Source organism: Barbus barbus, assembly GCF_936440315.1.
Source record: "Barbus barbus genome assembly, chromosome: 21".
Taxonomy (NCBI): domain Eukaryota; kingdom Metazoa; phylum Chordata; class Actinopteri; order Cypriniformes; family Cyprinidae; genus Barbus; species Barbus barbus.
This window is the reverse complement of record NC_136749.1, coordinates 15,594,505-15,615,222: the sequence shown is the minus strand read 5'-3', so window position 1 is coordinate 15,615,222 and position 20,718 is coordinate 15,594,505. Positions and strand designations below refer to the sequence as shown.

The window sequence follows — 20,718 nt, the reverse complement described above, 5'->3', positions numbered from 1 at the left end:
TCAACACACACACACAAACACACATGTTGAGTTTATATGGTCATGTTTTATGGGGACTTTATCCATACACTCTTAAAATAAAGGTGCTTCACGATGCCATAGAAGAACCTTATTGTCTAATTGGTTCCATAAAGAACCTTTAACATCTGAAGAACCTTTCTGTTTCACAAAAGATTCTTTGTGGCAAAAGAAGGTTCTTCAGATTATAAAAAGGTAACAAAGAGATGGTTCTTTAAAGAACCTTTGACTGAATGGTTCTTTATGGAACCAAAAACGGCTCTTCTATGGCATCGCTGTGAAGTACCTTTCAAGCACCTTTATTATTAAGAGTGTATATATGGACTCGGCTGGGGGGGGGGGGGGGTCCTGTTTAATCAGTGATTTTATACTGTACAAACTATCCCCTGCATTACCTTAAACCCACATCTACAGTAAATACAACCCCCCACAAAAAATGCATTTTTACATTTTCAAAAAACATATGCAGCACCCAAACATAAGCTGTTTCCACCATGGGGAGCAAAAATCAAGGTCAAACATTTCACATTTTCTATCCTTGTGGAGACATTTGGGTTTTCCTGGACCACAAACACAAACACACACGCACACACACACACACACACCTATTTCCAAAAGAAATTCAAATAAATTGGAGGGTCACAAAGCATGGTTTTATTTGCACCTGATTGATTAGAATTTTTTTTTTTAAATCCAAGAAAAGCAGACCTTCCCTTGAACTTGAATGGTTTAAATCTCAGGTTCCTGGAAAAGGAAAGGTGTGTCCAGTAAACGGGTCTTGCCCACACAAGTCTTATTGAAAATGCTGGAGAAGGCAGAGAGATGCGTGACAGTAAGCTGAAGTTAGAAATAGGGGGAATAAGGGGGTATATAGAAGTGAAAGTTTCCTGCGGAATTGGGTCAGTCTTGTCTAAACATACAAAATCTGGAAATTCGAGACTAGATTAAATGCTAACTGCTTTTTGCAAGGGCATATGTATGTGTTGTTCCTGACTCTTATTACAGGTCTACATTAATAGTTGTGTTGTATAAAGTGAGTGCATGTTTCAGCCTGTCTGATCCTTTTGCCAGTTAGAAAAAAAAAATCAGATTATAACCAGAAATACACTGCAAAACAGATACAATACTCATGCTACTGTACCAGTGTATTGCCTGTCTGTTTATATGTATTGTCATTATATTGTTTTTGTAAGATTCATTACTGTACCAATGTTTGTGGTCTGCATAATTTTGTTTACAAAGGCTGAAATATTTCCAATTTAACAAATTTAAATTTTAAGTTTACTCTATATTTCTAATTGTCAATATATGACGGCAAAGCTAAATTTTCATCAGTCATTACAGCAGTTTTTAATAAAAAAAATTCTAAAACCATGAAAACAATCTTACGACCCCCAACATATATGTTGGAAATGCATGTATTTGTCTAGGATTATTAACATGGCTGTGGTGGGAAAAGAAATGTTTTCATAAGTACTTTGTAATACTCTTGACAAGAATCAAGTGACATAAGTAGTGTAGTAGGACGAACATTTATTGAAAACCAATTCAAATACAACAGTGCACAAACATGTAAAGTAAACAAGCATTTATATGTGGATTTGTGGCTAACAAAGCTCATCTTTGCATATATTCTGATTTAGTTCAGCAACTGAAGGCACTTTTTTAATGTTTATTTTGAATGGTGCCATGTTGGCCCCACTAACTAGAAAAAACTAATAGAGCACTGCCAAAACAGGCAAGTTGATTGATCTTAAAATTTCTGTACTGTATGCTAACGAAAGACGCTGAAAGTATATCTTCAAACAGTGGGTTAATACTGAGAAAGCAAACATGGTGGGTACAGGGTATTTTTGGTCTAATAATGTACAGTGCTAGTCCAGTCGAGTCCAGTTCTTAACCACTTATCAACCTCACAGAATGAAAAAAGCACTTTTCAGTAACACAAAACCTCCCTTCTTGTTTCTGTTTGGTGTTAACACTAGATAAGTGTGGAACTCTTAAGCTTGAGTGGGAAGAGCTGCTGAGGCCTCCTTGATCTTGTCCATGACGATCTGCAGCTGCTCACGGATCTTCTCGGAGTAAGGGCTGAGGAGGCTGGTCAGCTCATCCACGCGTCCCTCTATGGATGTGCGCAGGTTCTCGGCGGTCTGCTCCAGCTTCTCCTTCAGAGCTCCAGCCTGGACTTCCAACTGCTCGCTGGCCTCCTGAGCCTGGGACTTCATCAGCTCGCCAAGGGCATCCAATTTCTGTCTGGCACCATCATGGGCCTGGCTGACGTAGGGCTCGAAACGGTCCTTCACGGCTTCAGCATTTTGTGAGGCACGAGACTGCAGCTCACCCAGGTAGGTAGCCACGGTGCTGAAGACACGAAAGAGAAAAGTTTTAATATATTCAAAAATTGTTTTATTAGTTAGCTTGCTTTTAAGCCATCTGAGAGGGCATCCAGACTTACTTGCGGATCTCCTCGGTGTCCTTGTTCAGGCGTTTCTTCAGTTTGCGGGTGTAGGTGTTCACACGGTTCTTCACGTCATCGGCGTTCTGCTCCATCATGGTCTTCAGCTCTTGCAGGTACTGAGTGGTGCGTTCCTTAGCGTCGGTCATGTCAGTTTGCAGTTTGCCAGCCAATAGCTGGATATCTTTGTTGAGCTGACCAGCAGCATCAGAGGCATATGGAGTCATCTGGGTTTGAAGATTGTCGCTGTATGCGCCCAGCTCAGCCATGGTGTCACTAATCAGGGTGCTGCAAAAACAAAGCTGGTCAGGAACGGTGTTTCAGAAGCATGCATGCTATTTGATAATGTGAGAAGATGAGTATGATGGTGCTGTAGATAAATTTTAAGAGGAACTTACTCAAGCTCTCTGCTAAGCTGGGAGCCCTTGACGTTCTGGACCACACCGTCAGCATGTTTGTTGAGTTCGGACACAGACTGCCAGAAGCGGTCCACCATCTCCTCCCATCTGGGCTGAGGGGCATCAGCCTGGAACAGGCTACGAGCCTGGCAGCCTATAAGGAGTGTGAAGAGATTGTGAACTCTATGCCACATTAGGTTATTCACAAATGAGCGAGCTGGATCATTTCCAGTGCCCTTTATTAATTATGTAATGAAATAGTTGATAAAGATGCATTACAAACATAACATTGTGCATTGATATACCAAACAGACAGAAAAACTAAACCATGAGTGAATGGAGATTTTTTTTTTCATACCAGTAAAAACAGCCAGAGCAAAGATCACCACAAGAGACCTCATTTTGATGGGCAGACAAGTACACCTGGAAATGGGAACCCCTAAACGTATTAATTCACAGGTATTAAAATATTTCAATCTAAACAGTATGATATAAAAGACTCGTCTTATAATGCACAAATAAACAGCATATGAATATATGAGTATGCATGCAGTAGGCTACTTTCTACATGAATGCGCGTTTAAAACTCAGTGACCGTTAACTGGAAGTTTAATAGGTAATAGTTTTAGAAACAAACTGCTTTTCCTGCATATAACCCGTTCAGTAATAAGTTTACGACTACCCTGTGAGTGAGGAGCAAATGTTACTTACCTGAGACGTGTAATTTTCTCCGTGTAGAGGGAGTGTGGATGTCAGGTCTTTTATACAGTCCCGGGACGCACCCGCTGCATTCACAAACACTGCCACGTGATTTCTCCTTTGTTCAGGGCTCGCGCATCACCCCACGCGTCACTGGCTGCAGCAAGTGTGCGAAGTCCGCATCTTTCCGTACCAGCTGGAGATAAATTGCGCAATTTATATTATTTCCTTAAGAAAATATAAAGGGCACATCGCCTTTCATATTGTGCTAAGGAATTGCTGATGTGTGTTTTTCTGGCTATGAGATTTTGCGTCTATTATTCTATATAATGAATCAGACTATAAACTAGGCCACTCTCTTTAATTCCCAAAAAATGATGATGATAATAATAATAATATTGTAGGCTACATGCAATATATTTATGCTTTCCTTTAATGACAAGCATTCTGTTTAAATTAAGGCGTGTATCTAACAATATCGTTTATAATTAGCCTATTTTATGAAGCCAACTCTCAATAATGTTTGCGCGAATGAAACTCGAAGCTGTTCTTAGACGGACGACTTTAAAAGTCAATCAATTGTTAATGTGCCTGTAAGACAAGTCCCTCGTGATTAAACAGACAATTGAGTCCGAAGGTGACAGGAACATCAATGCAGGCGCCAACAGTTGTTTACGTTTTACTGGAATGGGCTGGATTAAAATGGATGACCCTATTAGCATTTAAATAGACCCAAATTGGCCATACTATTGCTCATTTCACATATTTGGATTAGCATTTACATGAGCAATGGCAATAGTGGTGGTAACAACAACAAAAGCATACATTTTTTATTACAGCATACAAAATGTTCCCCTATAATATCTTGTGTATTTCTTGTCATTTTGTTTAGTAGGCCTAAGCTCGGTTATGATTTAACAAGTAGCAATGTCACAAATTTCAAACTTCTGCTGATTGCAGCCTGTTTGATCACAATGCCCTTCCACGTCTATAAGGCCTAGAGTTTATCTTAAAAGATAAGACATTCTTTGGTATTCCCTAAAGTTAACATAATGAATGCAGCCTTATATTTCCTTCAAAGTTCCTGAACTTTCAACACAACCCAACAAGATTGTGTTCTTTTCTAATCTAAACTAATCTTTTTTTCCGGTCGAAAAGCTTAGGGTAATTATGTTGTTTTTTCCATGACAACGTAAGAAAAGCCTTATCACCCACAATTTGATTCCACCTATTCAGTGATTGTTAGCCTCTTGTCCCAACTTGTCCCTTTCTCCTGGCTCAGCTCTGTCTGTTTCACCCCTGCAGCTGGTGAAAACAAACATGGCTTTAGAATGCACAGGGCCCAGTATGATCACTGCTCATGCAGACATCCACTGTAGTTTCATATACTCTTCTGTACATTTTCCAATTCAATGTTGATCTGTAAAAATCTACTTTTTACTGTGATACAAAATTCAGTTTGTGAAGAAACAGGTATTAAGAATGTATATTTTCTACTCTAAATTATAAATATACTGAATTAAACATGAAATTTTGAAGCAGAAAAACTGAATTTTAAGTAGTTTTTTTTACAGCACATGATGAGCTTGTTGTTGTTTATGTGTCCTGATGAATTGAGGTTGTTGAACTTAATTTGTAAGTCACTTCAGAATAATGGATCTTACAAATGAATTATTGTGAGCAATGAAGTTTATTCCGTGATGCAATGAGTTGCACCAAGGTTACCACTGGCACTGAGGTAATGTCTGGTTGTCTTTAAAATGCTGATGCATTATATAAGTCAGAAACTTCCCATTTCCAATGGTTGTGTCTTGAAATGGAGAGTATAAGGCATGATCTGAATACTGCAAATTATAATGACTGACGGTGCTACAAGAAAGATACATTTTTACTGACTACTTGAATAGAAAAAAGAAAAACAAAAAGAGGCAAGACTAAGAAAGAGTTGACTATTATGGACTGCTGTTTTTCAGCCCTCCCCAAGCTTTTGTATTATGTTCCTAATGGATTAGTTAGATGACAGCATTGCAAACAGAGCTTCCTCTGTAATTCATTTTTCTGTTTTTGATAACACTGCTTTCATAAGGGGAAGATCAGTGCCAAGTGTCGGACAAAACATTTTTCATGGGTTTACAATTAGGAGGTGGTGAACTTTTTTTTTTAACTGAATTTTCTCCATGAAGTATTAGACTTGTGGTTTCACCAAAGTGAGTATTTAATTATTTTGTTGCATCTAATAATAATGGAATTGGAGAAAATGTGATTGAAGACTATCCTGCTCCCGAAAACAAACAAAAAATCAATTCAGCGTGATGATTCAATTATGAACTCATGAAAGGGCTCGGTTGTTTATGTCCCATGTGGTTTTTGGATAAATATGTGAAAGGTGAACAGTAAGTAATGAACGCATGTAACCTCAGCCAACTCATCATTTAGCAGAATAGGGCTGCTAGATCCAGTGTACCGTATGAGAGGGTCTATACGCTGCTCCCCCATGAGATACCAACTATTCTTCAGAGCAGCAACATCACAGCCACGACTCAAGTTGATATTCATGGACTGGATTTATCTAACACAAACACGAACAACACAAGTGCTCTAGCGTGAGGGCTGATGAACCCTAGTGACTCTGACTCTTTGTTTTTCTCTTTTCTTGCTTTCTGTGGTTTGTGATTCAGTCCTCACATGTGTCAGTTAGGAAGATTGTCTACATTAGTCATTGTTTTCAACAGTCAGGCATCCCGGGTCAAAGGCCTCTCAGCTCCTTTGTTTCAGAGAAATCAGTCATCTGCATCTTAATCAGTTTCTTGACCCCTCGTCTCTGTGCAAAAAGTTATTTTGTGCTGCTAAAGTGCAAATAATCAGGCCCACTTGCAGAAAGCTCAGCAGAACTGGAACACCCATCATTCATAAACTTCTACAAATCCTAAACTCATTTAAAAACTCATTTTTAAATGAAACATATTTAGCCAATCTGATGATGCTTTGAGTTACCTGTAAAATGCAACAGACTACCTTACATCACCAGACTTTGAGTAAAACTGCTATGAAAAATCCATTTGTAAAGTAAACATAAATGTAAACGTGAACCAACAGTAATGCAAATTGATGTGTTTTCTTTAGCTGTATCAGGTTCACTTCAATTTACATTTATGCATTTTTGACAGACATTTTTGAATACATGTTAATCAGGTCATACATTCCCGGGGTATTGAAACCATAATCTTAACTTCTTGTCACTAGTGCCATGCTCTTGAGAAGAAGAAGGAAAAAAAAGCAGCTTATATCAGCCTAAGCTGCTCCGGTAAATGTGGTTTTCTGGTTTTAGTGGTGCCATCATCAAATGTTCAGGCTGGGAGACCAGATAGAGCAGCTATAAACCAGCTCAGGCTGGTTGCAGCTGTTTTCATGGAGTGTAGTGTCTTAGTATACTCTTGGAAAAGGCAGGATTAGCTTCTTTGTGTGAGGTGGAAGATGAAGGTTGTTTTTTTTTGTTCTGATGGGAGTGTGTGGCAGACTCTTGGAAATGGCATCAACAGGTACTTTTAGAAACATGCAAGAACAACTCCTGACTTGTTGCCGCTGGCATTTATATGGGATTTTAATGCCTTGATGGGTGCTGTGGGTGTTTATGAATGTTCTGGAGGCACGCACGTGTCTTCATGCAACCATTAAAAAGGAACTGGCAATCAGTCAATAACAAATTGCATGAGGTGTAAAACCGGTTCCACTTTAAGAAAAAGCTACATGAATAATCATGTACTAATACCTAAATTAATACTTACTTCAGCTCATGATTAGTGAAGACATGAGCTAATGGTGAACCAGTCAGCTATCCTTAACTACAACTCATAAGTCAAAATTTTCCACAAATGTTATTTGTAGGTTTTAATTCTTATTTTTAAGTCGCAGTAGGTTGAGTTCAACAGGAAAGAAAATAACACAAAAACAGATTATTACCTTTTAAGATAAGTTGATAGTGTATTTAGTATGTTGATACGGAGGATCAGTGAAAACAATGACAAACTAATCCCGTGCCATACAGTAATGTTTATGATGAAACTCCAGATGTCAGTAGTTTAAATTATGACTATAATAAATTGTTTACATTTAAAGTCAAAATACTTATCATTCCTTCTTTTAGAAACTGTCTGACTTAGCTAACCCCTAAATGTTATTTAATGCATTAACTATCAAACATGTTAAGGCTGCGTTATTGTTTGAATCCATATGACTCCAGTCTAGATAAGCTCTTGACTCGTTAGTTCTTCACTTTTCACAAGTTTCATGTAGTGACTTCAAATGATAGTAGGCTTCCACTAGGTGGCATGTGTGGTGCATAAAACTAGTGCAGGAGATGTAACAGGTTTGAGCTGAGTATTCAGTGAAAACCCAAGGTACATAGTACATGGTAGTGCCTTTCTACATATAATAACTTTGGTGTATGTCTAAGTGTCCAGCTTATATTTTATAAAGAAGCCATTATTCCGAATCCTAGTTAGGACACTATGGCTAATTTCAGATGGCCTTTATCAACAAAGCCTTTTTTTTTTTTGCCCAGAATTCAAAATAAAACATTTATTGTGGAAAAACGATTTACTTACTAGTTTTGAAAGATTGTATTATTTGACTGTATCATGCATAAATAATCATCTTATATCTCATCCTTGACACAATTCCCATTCATTTTATAAATAAACCTTATGATCGTTTAATATTATGAGAACAAGGATACTAATAACTATTACTAATACTACTGTTCAAATGTTTTTAAATTCCTATTTTATTAATATTTGTATTCAACCCTTTTATTCAAAACAGGCAGTGAAGACATGTATAATGTTACAGTAAAATCTATTTCAAATAAACTATGTTCTTTCAACTTTTAATTCATCGAAATTTTAGACACACAACCGTTTTCAACACTGATAATAAAAAGAAATGATTCTTGAGCAACAGTTAGAGGATGACTGATTTCTGTAAGATCATGTGAACCTGAAGACTGGAATAATGGCTACTATTTAATCAGATTCCAAAAAATAAGTAATTGTAATTAGATTAAATTACATTTTAAAATACTCTAGGGTTCCTTTTTTATGGATCACGCTAAAATATTATTTATACAATATCAATAAATTATTCAAAATTGATTCTTCTTAATTCCTCTTTTTCATCTATTAAATGTTCCTTTCTAAAATATCCTACCACTTTCATACATTCAGAAAGTCTTCCAGTTTTGTGAACATTTACACAAAGACCAGTCACTAGTTAGGTGACTAGCATTTGACCACTGGATTTACAAAAAATCAGTTCAACATTGCATCAACTACTGATGAACACAAATTTGCATGTTCATGGTTCTGTGAATTTGGTTATGGTCACATGACATGCAGGTAAACAAATAAAACATTCAATTTTCTTTCAAATTATGTTTTTTTTTTATTATTATTTTGATTTGACATTTTTATGATTTAATTCATTCTTAGCTTTTCATTAAACTCATAAACACCCTGCAGTTCCTTCACAGACCCCAGTCTACGAAACCTTGATGTAATATAATGTTTAATGCACTTCATGTTGTTAATAACAACAAATTGAATATATTTTCTTACTCTTTGTATTTTTTTACACCAATATGGTACAAGATTATCCTATTTAAATAAATGTGAAAAACTAGATAGGTCAAAAGTAATCTAAAATTAGTCGGTTTTAGTATTATATTATATTATATTATATTTTATAAATGGACTAGTTCCATTCCTCGATTCTGATTGGTCAGCAGCTGTTTTATTCACGATACAGCGCGGCTATGACCGCTTCATCCAGTTTTGGGAAAAATTATATTTTAAAATATGTTGAAATAGAAGACATTTATTTTAAATTGTAATAATATTTTACAGTATATTGTATTTTTTTTTTTTACTGTATTTTGGATCAAATAGCAGCAGACTTGGTGAGTGTAACAGATTTATAAAAAAAAATAAAAAAAAATCTTACCAACCACAAACTTTTAAATATTGTATATATCTAAATCTCAGAAGAAATTCAGAAGTGTCTCATTGTTTTTAGGAAGTAATATTTAACTAATGAAATACTGTATTTTTTTGTCATCAGGAGTTTTGTTGGTTGTATGTAGAAGTAAAATCATTTGAAATGTATGCAAAATTTAGCATATCTGTATACAGGGATCAGCATCAAAGATTAAACATATACATATTCTGATGGCATTTAACATTTGTATATTTGAAAATGAGAATTCTAGAGTAAACATAACTGGGTCTTAAAACTTCAACCACCAGACCAGGAAAAAGAAAACATTTTAGACTTATTTCCTTTGACAAAATATTTATTTAGTTTAAATTAAAATGTTTCAAACATTACATAAACATCATTGTGTAAATGTAGATGCACATGATTGAATCTTTGTGTTTTGTTACTTGGCTGTGAATAAATTCTTCCATCAGGTCACTGTAAGGTCACCAGCAGTTGTTAGTGTTAACCACAGACAGTGAAGAACATACTTTCACACTGAACAGAATCTAGCATCGAATTCCATTAGCAGCAGTTGGCAAAAGTCTGTTGGTAGCATTTAATTTCTCTTGGTGAAGGACTCGTACAGGGAGGTGAGCTGGGCCTGCAGGTCCTGTGCGTAGGGATCCAGCTTTTCCTTCAGGTCTTCAGCGTAGGGTGAGAGACTCTGCTGGACCATCTGGGCTTTCTCTCTAATCTGGGTCTGGAGGTCCTCAGTCAGGGGTGTCACGGTCTTCTGGAACTCCTGCAGATGTTGATCCACTTTCTCCTTGATCTCAGCAGTGTAGGGCTCCAGCTGAGCCTGCAGCTCCTTCACGCTCTGCTCCAGGTTTCCTCTCAGCTCCTCGCTCTTCTGGAGCAGAGTGGCCTTCAGGGTCTCAGAGTCCAGGGAGTCCGCATATGGAGCCATGGCCGTCCTGAGCTCCTCCACTCTCTGCTGGATCTGGCTCTTGAGGTTGTCAGCATAGGGCTCCAGTTTGTCTCTCACGCTGATCAGGTCCTGTCCCAGACGTTCCCTCAACACCTCAGTTTCCTTGGTGATTTTGGTCATCAGCTCTTCAGTCAGAGGATCCATCTGTTTCTTGAGGGTGACGGCATATTCGCTGGCCATATCGGCACTCTGGGTCAGTCTGGCACTGTGAAATGGAGAACATTTGAGTTTCTTTTCAGGGCGCAAGAAATACTCTAAATAACTGTGTCCTGCAAGTAAATGTTCTTGACTTACTTGACTTCCTGTCCCACTTGGGAAGACCTGATCATCTTGACAGTTTCCTCTGCGGTTTGTGTTGCCTTCGCAACATAGCTCCAGAAAGCATCTGTCAGCTGCTCCAGCTGTGGCTTGGGCTCATCAGCATAGAAGAGGTTGGCCTGGCAACCTTTTAATGGAGCATAAATAAAGCCGGTCAATACAAATTGTTAATTTGAATATGAATTTATCCAGCCAATAACACCATAATTTTCTCTGAAAATATTACCTGTAAATACAGCGAGTGCGAACACCACAAGAACCTTCATGGTCTTTACTTTGAGTCTGTAAGTAAAATACATTTTTCATCAACATTTCTGGTTTTCATTAGGAATTCATGATCATCGTAAATGCAGTACTTTAACTTGACTGAAAAGTAAGGCTGTCTTCTTACCTGTGTCAGTGTGTTTTAAATGACGCTGTCCTGTCTGAAGAACAAGTGTGAAGGTGGCTGTTTCACATCTGTATTTATATTGCATGGGGAGGTGATTGTTGTAGTGGAAACCCAAAGTCCAGTGGGTAGTGCTTTGCTGTCACTACTCCACATCATAACGTCCTATTATCACTACAGATCCTGAATCCAATACGGACTGATAACTCTTGGACAATAAACTGTACAGCTAAATTCCACTATAAATATTGTTTTAGATGAATGCTTAAGACTATTTAGTAAATTCTCTAAGCTAAATAATTTTCTTCAGTGTGATAGAAATAAAGAAATGATAGTCTGTCCTAAAGTGTTTCTGTAGACTCATAATCTAAGAGTGTTTTAAAAAATGTCAGGGGATTCAAGAACAGACAATCTCCTTTTAAGTTTTAATATAAAGACATTTTGAATACCGCCCCTTTATGAAATTGTCGATCTGAGGTCTTAGGTACTTAATCTATGAAACCAGACTCTGATTTTGAACCTTTGAACTAATAACAGTAACAAATGACACCAGACTTTGTTCACTTCCTGATAAGATTTGACACATCACTCAAAGAGATATGTGTTTTTGAGCCTGGATGAATCTATGCTCTATAAATTCACTCTAAATAAATCTGATATATATCCTTATATCTTAAAAGTTAGCGGTAGGTCTTTTCAGTTTCTTTTTTTAAATAACCTGTCCAGTGTTAAAAATGGACCTCAAGTGATTCTTAAAAGGAATTATCATCACAGTCAGTGATCATGCATGTAACACTCGGTCCAGGTTACACATGTTTGCTAAACCCCTACAGATAAGGGCAGCTGCTTGACCTAGAACCAAACTACTGCTGCTGATGGATGTCTGACCTTCATAACATTATAAAAGTACTTTTATTAAGGAACTTACTTTTTTTTAGGAGCCCAAATGTAGTGATACACTTAATTTTCGTGGTGAAGTTAACATTTGTCATTTTGACAAGAATTAGAGTTGATTTTAAGTGAAGTTAAGTGAAGCATCATTCCTTTTTTGGCTAAATGAATGACTTTATATCAGTCTGATGTGGAACAGAATAAGGAGTTGATTTCAGAAATTGTGTTTGTTCACTAAAACAAATATAAGTAAACCATAATATTTGTAAACTCAGAAGACAAAAATTCTAAATAGATATAGACTATACCGTAGGGGTGTAAGAAAATATCGAAACACGTGAGTATCGCGATATTTTGTTTGGCGATACTGTATCAGTTCTCCAAAACGGAATATCCATATTTAAAAAAATAAAATAAAATAATCATACAAGATTCATGGCAGTTGTTTCGTTTTGAGTTCATATCCCGACCGCTAGTCTTCATCTCTGAACTTAAACAGTGACAGGAAATACTAGCATCAGGGCACTCCACTAATGTTAGCGTTAATATAGTTCGCTGCCAATAATGGAGGATGAAAGAATTGTTCCAGCTCTCGTTTCGATGTACAAAGCTGAAGTGTGGCACCATTTAGGTTTTTTTGTCTGAAGGTCCATGTCTGAAGGTCTGGCTACTTGAGACTACATTAGAGCAGGCTAAATATTTTCTAAATAAATTCAATTGAATGATCGCAGATGTATCTAAAATAAGATCAATAAAACTAATTTAAAAGATTTTAAGATTTGAAAAAATTACCTATTTATCAGCATGGCTATGTAACCACTTTTGACAATACTTGTATGTGTAACCTTACTCATGTCTTATTTTAAGGTCACCTGAATGTAAAGCCTAATGCTCTGGATAAAATAAATAAAGGTGTCTGTTGATCTCCAGTGGATGTAATCGCTGATAACAGAAGTGTTTATCTGAGTTTTATTTATTTATTTTTTCCATTATATTTAACGTATTTAACATGTAACAGAGGGTAATTATTTTATGGAGTAGTGTCCTTCACAACTTCTTGTAATGTGACAAGAAGTCATTTGCACCCTTCTCAAATGGACTAGTGACATATTCAACGCCCACATCACTAGACATAGAACTAAACTACTGCTGCTGATGAATATCTGACCTTCGTAACATTTGAAAGATGCTTTTTTTTAAGGAACTTACCTTTTTAGGCAAAGGGGAGCACAAATGTAGAGATACTCTTGATTTCCATGGTGAAGTTAACATTTGTCATTTTGACAAGAATTAAAGTTGATTTTCAAGGATAAACTTTGAAGTTAATTAAGTGAAGGATCATTCATTTTTTGTCTGAATCACTAAAACAAATATTATAAGTAAAGTAAGCCATAATGCTTGTAAACTCGGAAGACAAATATTATGTATAGAAATAGGCTATAGGTTGAATACGGCATACTTTACCATGTACTGTTTATTCCTCAGAGTGGATGTATGAATGTATGGATGTTTTATATATATATATATATATATATACACTGTAAAAAAATGTTTACGTTCAGTCAATTTCTGACTTCAAATTGTTGCCTGAATTGTTATTTTTTAGTTGGCTCAACCTTTACTGAAGTTTTATAGTGCACTTGCACGTGTATTTATTAGTTTAGTCAACATTAGCTTTTCATTTTATACTTAGTCACCAGATATGTTCACCTTAATAAGGAAGCGTTAGTTTTTTATAGAATTTATTTGGGCATGCAAATGTGAATATATAGCACATCTTCTACAGTTCAGAAAAGACACTGTGTTAAAACAACAGTGTTTCATAGTTGCACATGGAAAATGAACAGCTCTTGAAAAAATATTTTGTCATTATTTTCTAAAACAAATACAATTTTTTTACAACTCCATGTATATAACATGAAAGGATAATCAATGCAACTGACAATTCTGATTATTCAAAAATAAATACAAAGGTTATATTAAAACATTTTGATGTTTTACACATATATTTACCTTCTTGTTATTTCATAGAAAAACAGTCATGTTGATAATAAAAAGAAATCAAATTATTTGAATATTTAGGTTGTCATTTAGGTGGTCTTGGTGAGGTTGCTTCACTAGTTTAGTGATCCAGCATTTCCTTTAGGTAGAGGGTTCCAGCTTAGCCTGCAGCTCCTTCACGCCTTGCTCCAGGCTCTCTCTCAGCTCCTCAATCTTCTGGAGCTCAGAGGCCTTCAGGTCCTCAAAATAAAGGGATTGTCTTATGTATTTCTCACCCTTCTCAAATGGACTAGTGACATATTCAATGTAGGGCTTCAGTGCACATCTCACAGTGCTCACTTCCACCTCTATACGCTCTCTCAGCATGTCAGCACCTTTGGTGATTTTGGTCATCAGATCTTTAGCTAGAGGATCCATCTGTTCCTTTAGGTTTGTGGTGTACTGGCTGACCATATCAACATTTTCTGTTAGTCTATCACTGTCATTTCATGGCATTAGAAATGTTGAAGGAAGTTATTACTAGCAATTGATTCCTTAACTTACTTGATTTCTTTCCCCAGTTGAGAAGTCCTACTCTTGGCTCGTTCAACTGCATAGAATAGGTTGGCTTGGCAACCTGCAGATATATGTTCAAGCAATATAATGTTTAATTATGCCTTAATTATGCCAGAAAAAATATTTATGTTAGCTTAAAGCATGGCATACATTCTGCCATCCACAAAATTTATAATATGAATAGTGACAATAAAGATATTTTCAGTAACAGTGTGATAATATTTGCTTTATCTGTTTTTGTAATACTGTATGTCTAACCTGTGCACACAACCAATGCAATGACCAGGAGTATCTTCATTATTTCCAGTTTTGGCTTGGAAGAAAAATAGAGTCAGTGTATATTGATTAAAATTATATTAATATAATTAATATAAGTAATAATAATAATTACCTATCAGTATGTTTAAATTCACGCTGTCCAGTCTGAAGTTGTATTGTGGAGGTAGCGGCTGTATAGCTCTATTTATATACCACAGATTGTTGCAATGAAGCCTAGTGAAGTGGCTAGTGCCTGACTGTCATGATTACTCCATAACAAATTTTCCAAGATTGGAACTTTTTGTCACAAGAGATCATCACGTTTCCTGTGTAGCTAAAAGCAATGGTCACTTGGTGGGGAAGTTGTGGCCTAATGGTTAGAGAGTCGGACTCGTAATCAAAGGTTGCGGGTTCGAGTCTCGGGCCAGCAGGGATTGTAGGTGGGGGGAGTGAATGTCCAGCGCTCTCTCCACCCTCAATACCACGACTGAGGTGCCCCCAACTGCTCCCCGGGCGCCGCAGCATAAAATGGCTGCCCACTGCTCCGGGTGTATGTTCACGGTGTGTGTGTGTTCACTGCTGTGTGTGTGCACGTTGGATGGGTTAAATGCAGAGCACGATTTCCGAGTATGGGTCACCATACTTGGCTGAATGTCACTTCACTTCACTTCACTTCACTTAGAAACAAATTTAGTGCAGCCTCTGATGTCGCATCACAATTTAATGTTGTGTTATTTAATTATTTTGTGTTTATTATAGATTTAATGTTGTGTTTAATTTGCGGCACAGCTGTCAGTTATTGCCTATTCAAATATATATATATATATATATATATATATATATATATATATATATATATATATATCACGGTTTGGTTTCAGGTTAGTTCCTGTTTGTCCTTATTTGGTTGGTTTTCTGTCATTAGTTAATCATCATTTCCTCATTAGTTTGTGTTCTTTATACGCCTTGAGTTCTGTAGTAGTCTTCGTCGTGTCTTAAAGTTATGTTCATGCGGTTTAGCCTGTTGTTAATACTTTTACTTCATTAAAGTACCTGATTATTCTGCATCCCTCGTTGTCCTACTTCCCTACTCCAGCAACGCATAAAAAAAAAAATATATATATATATACTGTATATATATATATATATATTTGATATGTCATATCGTTTGATATCATTTTTTCCTTATCATGGATTTGTTTAATTTCCTAATATGGATGTGTCTCACATAAATCTTTTTAAAAAATCACCATTCTGTTAATAAATAATATTTTATTCATCATTAAAATAGCATAAAATGTGGCATTTGTAAACTTACAAACAGGAATATAGCTGCGAGCAGCGATGACGGGCCCAAGCCGTCAGCATACGCCATCCCGGTGGCATCGATAAAACGGTGCCCAGCGAGCACACACATTACAGTAACCCTCTGGCAGTTTGGTTTTAAGGGATACGGCAATTAAAGGGTTATTCCAAACCATCAACTCTGTGAAACACACACACACAGAACAACATATAAAACTTTAAATTCTGTGAAAATATATTTTTCATTGGTAGTTGATGTTAGTTAATGCATTTACTAATGCTAACAAATGAGAAATTATTATAGTTACCAAAGGTTTTAATGATTTATAAGCATTTTTTAATGATTTATTTTTCCATTAACTAACATGAATAATTTATTCTAACACAAATGAATAAAGTAAAACATATATTGTTAATATTTAATGTTATTTGTGAATTAACCAATGTTAAAAACAACATTATTTAACTGTTGTTAATTTACATCATTAATAAATATATACCATTTAATGTTTATCAAAATCAATTCCAAAATGTGTTAATATATTATTACATTTTAAAGTTTTATCTTTTGAACATGACTATTTTTCTAATATTAAAAATATTTTGTTCATTGTAAGTTCATTGTAAGTTCATACTATCAATGAAGAATTAACATGCTGTAAAATATATATTTTTCATTGTTAGTTCATGTTAATTAATGCATTCCCTACTGTTAACAAAAGAGACTTAATTATAAAGTGTTATCAAAACCTTTAATGCTTTATAAGCATTTTTTAAGGATTTTATTGAGAAGTTTAAACAGACCCTCTCTCTCTCTCTCTCCCCCTCCACACTCACTGAACTCACACAGTCAGTCACCCACCCAGTCACCCACCGCACACATTAGAAGCACAGAGACAGGAGAACTCTGATAGTTTTAATTTTCTGCTCTCCATAGTGTATTGTAAATTCATGAAATTAATCACATATCTCAGACTGTCTTGTTCTGTGTATGTAATTTTTTATGAAGTGTTTGGAAGCTGCTCTTTAAAGATAAAAAAAAAAAGTGTTCTTTTTTACTGTAACTTTAATAAATTGCCATTAAATCACCGTTCAAGATATCCTAAATCAGTCCGCAATGTAGCATCTTCAGTATCTTGGAAGCATGTGAAAAAATGTTTGGTGTGAATTTTTGGTTTCTGCTTGAAGGAGTATGAATTTGTTTACAGCCCGTTTAAAAAAAAAAAAAACACATAAAAAAAAAAAATAGCCGATTTCCTGTTGGTCGTAGCTAATGACTGTAAATTAGAAAGTTGTCCGGATTAATAAGAACAATTTATGTACCGAGTTTGGTGTCTGTAGCTATCATTATATATATATATATATATATATATATAATCATTAATAATTATATACCATTTAATGTTGATCAATATTAATTCCAAAATGTGTTTATATATTATTACATTTTAAAGTTTATCTTTTGAACATGACTAATTTTCTAACATTAAAAAGATTAATAAATGCTTTAAAAAAATTGTTCTTTGTTAGTTCATACTATCATGGAAAAATTAACATGCTGTAAAAATATATTTTTCATTGTTAGTTCACGTTAATTAATGCATTTCCTAATGTTAAGAATTGAGACCTTATTATAAAGTGTTATCAAAATCTTTAATGATTTATAAGCATTTTTTAAAGATTTAAAAAAACAGACCCTCTCTCTCTCTTTCTCTCTCTCACCCACTGGCTCAATCCACACAGTCACTCACACAGTCACTCACACCCCACCCCACCCCTCACTCAGCTGCAGGCTGACAGGGATCTCTCACTCAGAAGCAGTCTAAGTCTAACTCTCTGATAGTTTTCAAATTTTCTCCTCTGCATAGTGTATTGTAAATTCATAAAATTAATCACATATCCTCAGACTGTATTGTTCTGTGTATGTAATTTTTTATGAAGTGTTTGGAAGCTGCTCTTAAAAGATAAAAAAAAAAAAGAAATGATCTTTTTTACTGTAACTTTAATAAATTGCCATTAAATCATCGTTCAAGATATCCTAAATCCGTCCGCAATTTAGCATCTTCAGTATTTTGGCATCATGATAAAAAATGTTTGGTGTGATTTCCGTGTTTCTGCTTGGAGGAGTATTAATTTGTTTACAGCCCGTTTTTAAAAAAAACCCACATTAAAATAAATATAGCCGACTTCCTGTTGGTCGTAGCTAATGACTGTAAATTAGAAAGTTGTCCGGATTAATTAGAACAATTTATGTACCGAGTTTGGGGTCTGTAGCTAAAACTAACCCCCTCATTTTTGACAAAAGGTGGCGCTATAGAGTGCCTCTTCCACGCCCGTATATGAGCTTTTTCCAGTGTCTAACTATCATTAATACTCATATGTGTGTTGAGTTTCATGACATTCTAAACATGTTATCTGCCTCAAAATCACCAGAAACGAATTTTCAACTTTGACACGTTGCCATGGCAACATAATTTTAGATATCAATCTTCCCTTCACAGTTTTACATCGGCCGTGTTTTGACATTATTCTGGTGAAGTTTGAAGCAAATCGAGTAAAAATAAGATGCTGAATTCAAAGCATTTTGAAAACGACACACTTCCTGCAGCCAGTTGGTGGCGCTATAACTTTCAGTCATAATAGTCACATCTATCCGATCGGCATCATACAAAGAACAAATCACTGAAGTTTGATCTACATCATACAATGTATGTGGACGTTATTAGGCATTTCCTGGGTCTCATTTTTCGCCATAAATTCATCGCCTCGCCACGGGCAAACCGTTCGACATATCAAAAATATCTTCGCAATTTAGCGTCCCCAATGTCCTGAGATCATGTTCACCGAGTTTGGTGGCAATCGTATGGAAATCCTCAGAGGAGTATATCAAATTCCAGAGCATGCGCTTTTTAAACAGCCCTGAATAGCCGACTTCCTGTTGGGCGGAGCCTAAGACATGCTGCGTGAAAGTTGTTCAGCTCAATGAGTTCTATATGTGTACCGAGTTTCATATGAATACGTGCAAGTATGTGTGAGCTATACATCAAGTTTTCTGACAATTTTCCAGGGGGCGCCGTAGAGCCCCTGTGCCACGCCCGGGTCCCACCCTCAGCGGCGTCCTAATGGCCGCAGGTTCCAATGTGCGTGCCAATTTTCGAGAGTTTTCGGGCACGTTAAGGCCCCCAAAAGTGCCCGGATGATTGAAATAAAAAAAAAAAAAAAAAAAAAAAATAATAAATATAGCTGCGAGCAGCGATGACGGGCCCAAGCCGTCAGCATACGCCACCCCGGTGGCATCGATAAAACGGTGCCCAGCGAGCACACGCATCACAGTAACCCTCTGGCAGTTTGGTTTTAAGGGATACGGCAATTAAAGGGTTAATCCAAACCATCAACTCTGTGAAACACACACACACACAGAACAACATATAAAACTTTAAATTCTGTGAAAATATATTTTCATTGGTAGTTCATGTTAGTTAATGCATTTACTAATGCTAACAAATGAGAAATTATTATAGTTACCAAAGGTTTTAATGATTTATAAGCATTTTTTAATGATTTATTTTTCCATTAACTAACATTAATAATTTTTTCTAACACAAATGAATAAAGTAAAAAATATATTGTTAATATTTAATGTTATTTGTGAATTAACCAATGTTAAAAAACAACATTATTTAACTGTTGTTAATTTACATCATTAATAAATATATACCATTTAATGTTTATCAAAATCAATTCCAAAATGTGTTAATATATTATTACATTTTAATGTTTTATCTTTTGAACATGACTATTTTTCTAATATTACAAATATTTTGTTCATTGTTAGTTCATTGTAAGTTCATTGTAAGTTCATACTATCAATGAAGAATTAACATGCTGTAAAAAATATATTTTTCATTGTTAGTTCATGTTAATTAATGCATTCCCTACGGTTAACAATTGAGACTTAATTATAAAGTGTTATCAAAACCTTTAATGCTTTATAAGCATTTTTTAAGGATTTTATTGAGAAGTTTAAACAGACCCTCTCTCTCTCTCTCTCTCTCTCTCTCTCTCTCCCCCTCCACACTCACTGAACTCACACAGTCAGTCACCCACCCAGTCACCTACCGCACACATTAGAAGCACAGAGACAGGAGATCTCTGATAGTTTTTAAATTTTCTCCTCTGCATAGTGTATTGTAAATTCATGAAATTAATCACATATCTCAGACTGTCTTGTTCTGTGTATGTAATTTTTTATGAAGTGTTTGGAAGCTGCTCTTAAAAGATAAAAAAAAAAAAGTTTTCTCTTTTTTACTGTAACTTTAATAAGTTGCCATTAAAACACCGTTCAAGATATCCTAAATCCGTCCGCAATTTAGCATCTTCAGTATTTTGGCATCATGAGAAAAAATGTTTGGTGTGATTTCTGTGTTTCTGCTTGAAGGAGTATTAATTTGTTTACAGCCTGTTTAAAAAA

General features: G+C 35.6%; 2 protein-coding genes across 3 annotated transcripts; both read right to left on the bottom strand.

Moving 5' to 3' along the window:
- Positions 1-651: 651 nt before the first annotated feature.
- On the bottom strand, positions 652-3,703 carry LOC306887510 (uncharacterized protein). 2 transcript variants are annotated; one of them, XM_079445289.1, is made up of 5 exons: positions 3,583-3,703; positions 3,230-3,294; positions 2,872-3,025; positions 2,474-2,761; positions 652-2,379 (listed from the first exon to the last, which is right to left on the bottom strand). In XM_079445289.1, the coding sequence occupies exons 2-5, from the start codon at positions 3,270-3,272 to the stop codon at positions 2,019-2,021; spliced, it is 846 nt and encodes a 281-aa protein (XP_079301415.1). In that variant the 5' UTR covers positions 3,273-3,294; positions 3,583-3,703; the 3' UTR covers positions 652-2,018. The 2 variants fall into 2 exon arrangements, with proteins under 2 accessions (XP_079301415.1, XP_079301416.1); XM_079445290.1 differs by having other exon boundaries at positions 1,531-2,379; positions 3,230-3,310; positions 3,583-3,640.
- A 6,319-nt stretch (positions 3,704-10,022) lies between these two features.
- Positions 10,023-11,298, bottom strand: LOC306887211 (uncharacterized protein). Its single transcript, XM_079444791.1, has 4 exons — positions 11,241-11,298; positions 11,076-11,131; positions 10,826-10,976; positions 10,023-10,736 (listed from the first exon to the last, which is right to left on the bottom strand). The coding sequence occupies exons 2-4, from the start codon at positions 11,113-11,115 to the stop codon at positions 10,160-10,162; spliced, it is 768 nt and encodes a 255-aa protein (XP_079300917.1). The 5' UTR covers positions 11,116-11,131; positions 11,241-11,298; the 3' UTR covers positions 10,023-10,159.
- Between the last annotated feature and the right edge of the window lie 9,420 nt (positions 11,299-20,718).

Coding starts and splice junctions, on each gene's coding strand:
- LOC306887510 (XM_079445289.1), bottom strand. CDS start 3,272: ATGAGGTCTCTTGTGGTGATCTTTGCTCTGGCTGTTTTTACTG. Junction 3,026..3,229: donor TGCTCTGGCTGTTTTTACTG/GTATGAAAAAAA, acceptor CACTCCTTATAG/GCTGCCAGGCTCGTAGCCTG. Junction 2,380..2,473: donor GACACCGAGGAGATCCGCAA/GTAAGTCTGGAT, acceptor TCGTGTCTTCAG/CACCGTGGCTACCTACCTGG.
- LOC306887211 (XM_079444791.1), bottom strand. CDS start 11,115: ATGAAGGTTCTTGTGGTGTTCGCACTCGCTGTATTTACAG. Junction 10,977..11,075: donor CGCACTCGCTGTATTTACAG/GTAATATTTTCA, acceptor CTCCATTAAAAG/GTTGCCAGGCCAACCTCTTC. Junction 10,737..10,825: donor CAAGTGGGACAGGAAGTCAA/GTAAGTCAAGAA, acceptor TCCATTTCACAG/TGCCAGACTGACCCAGAGTG.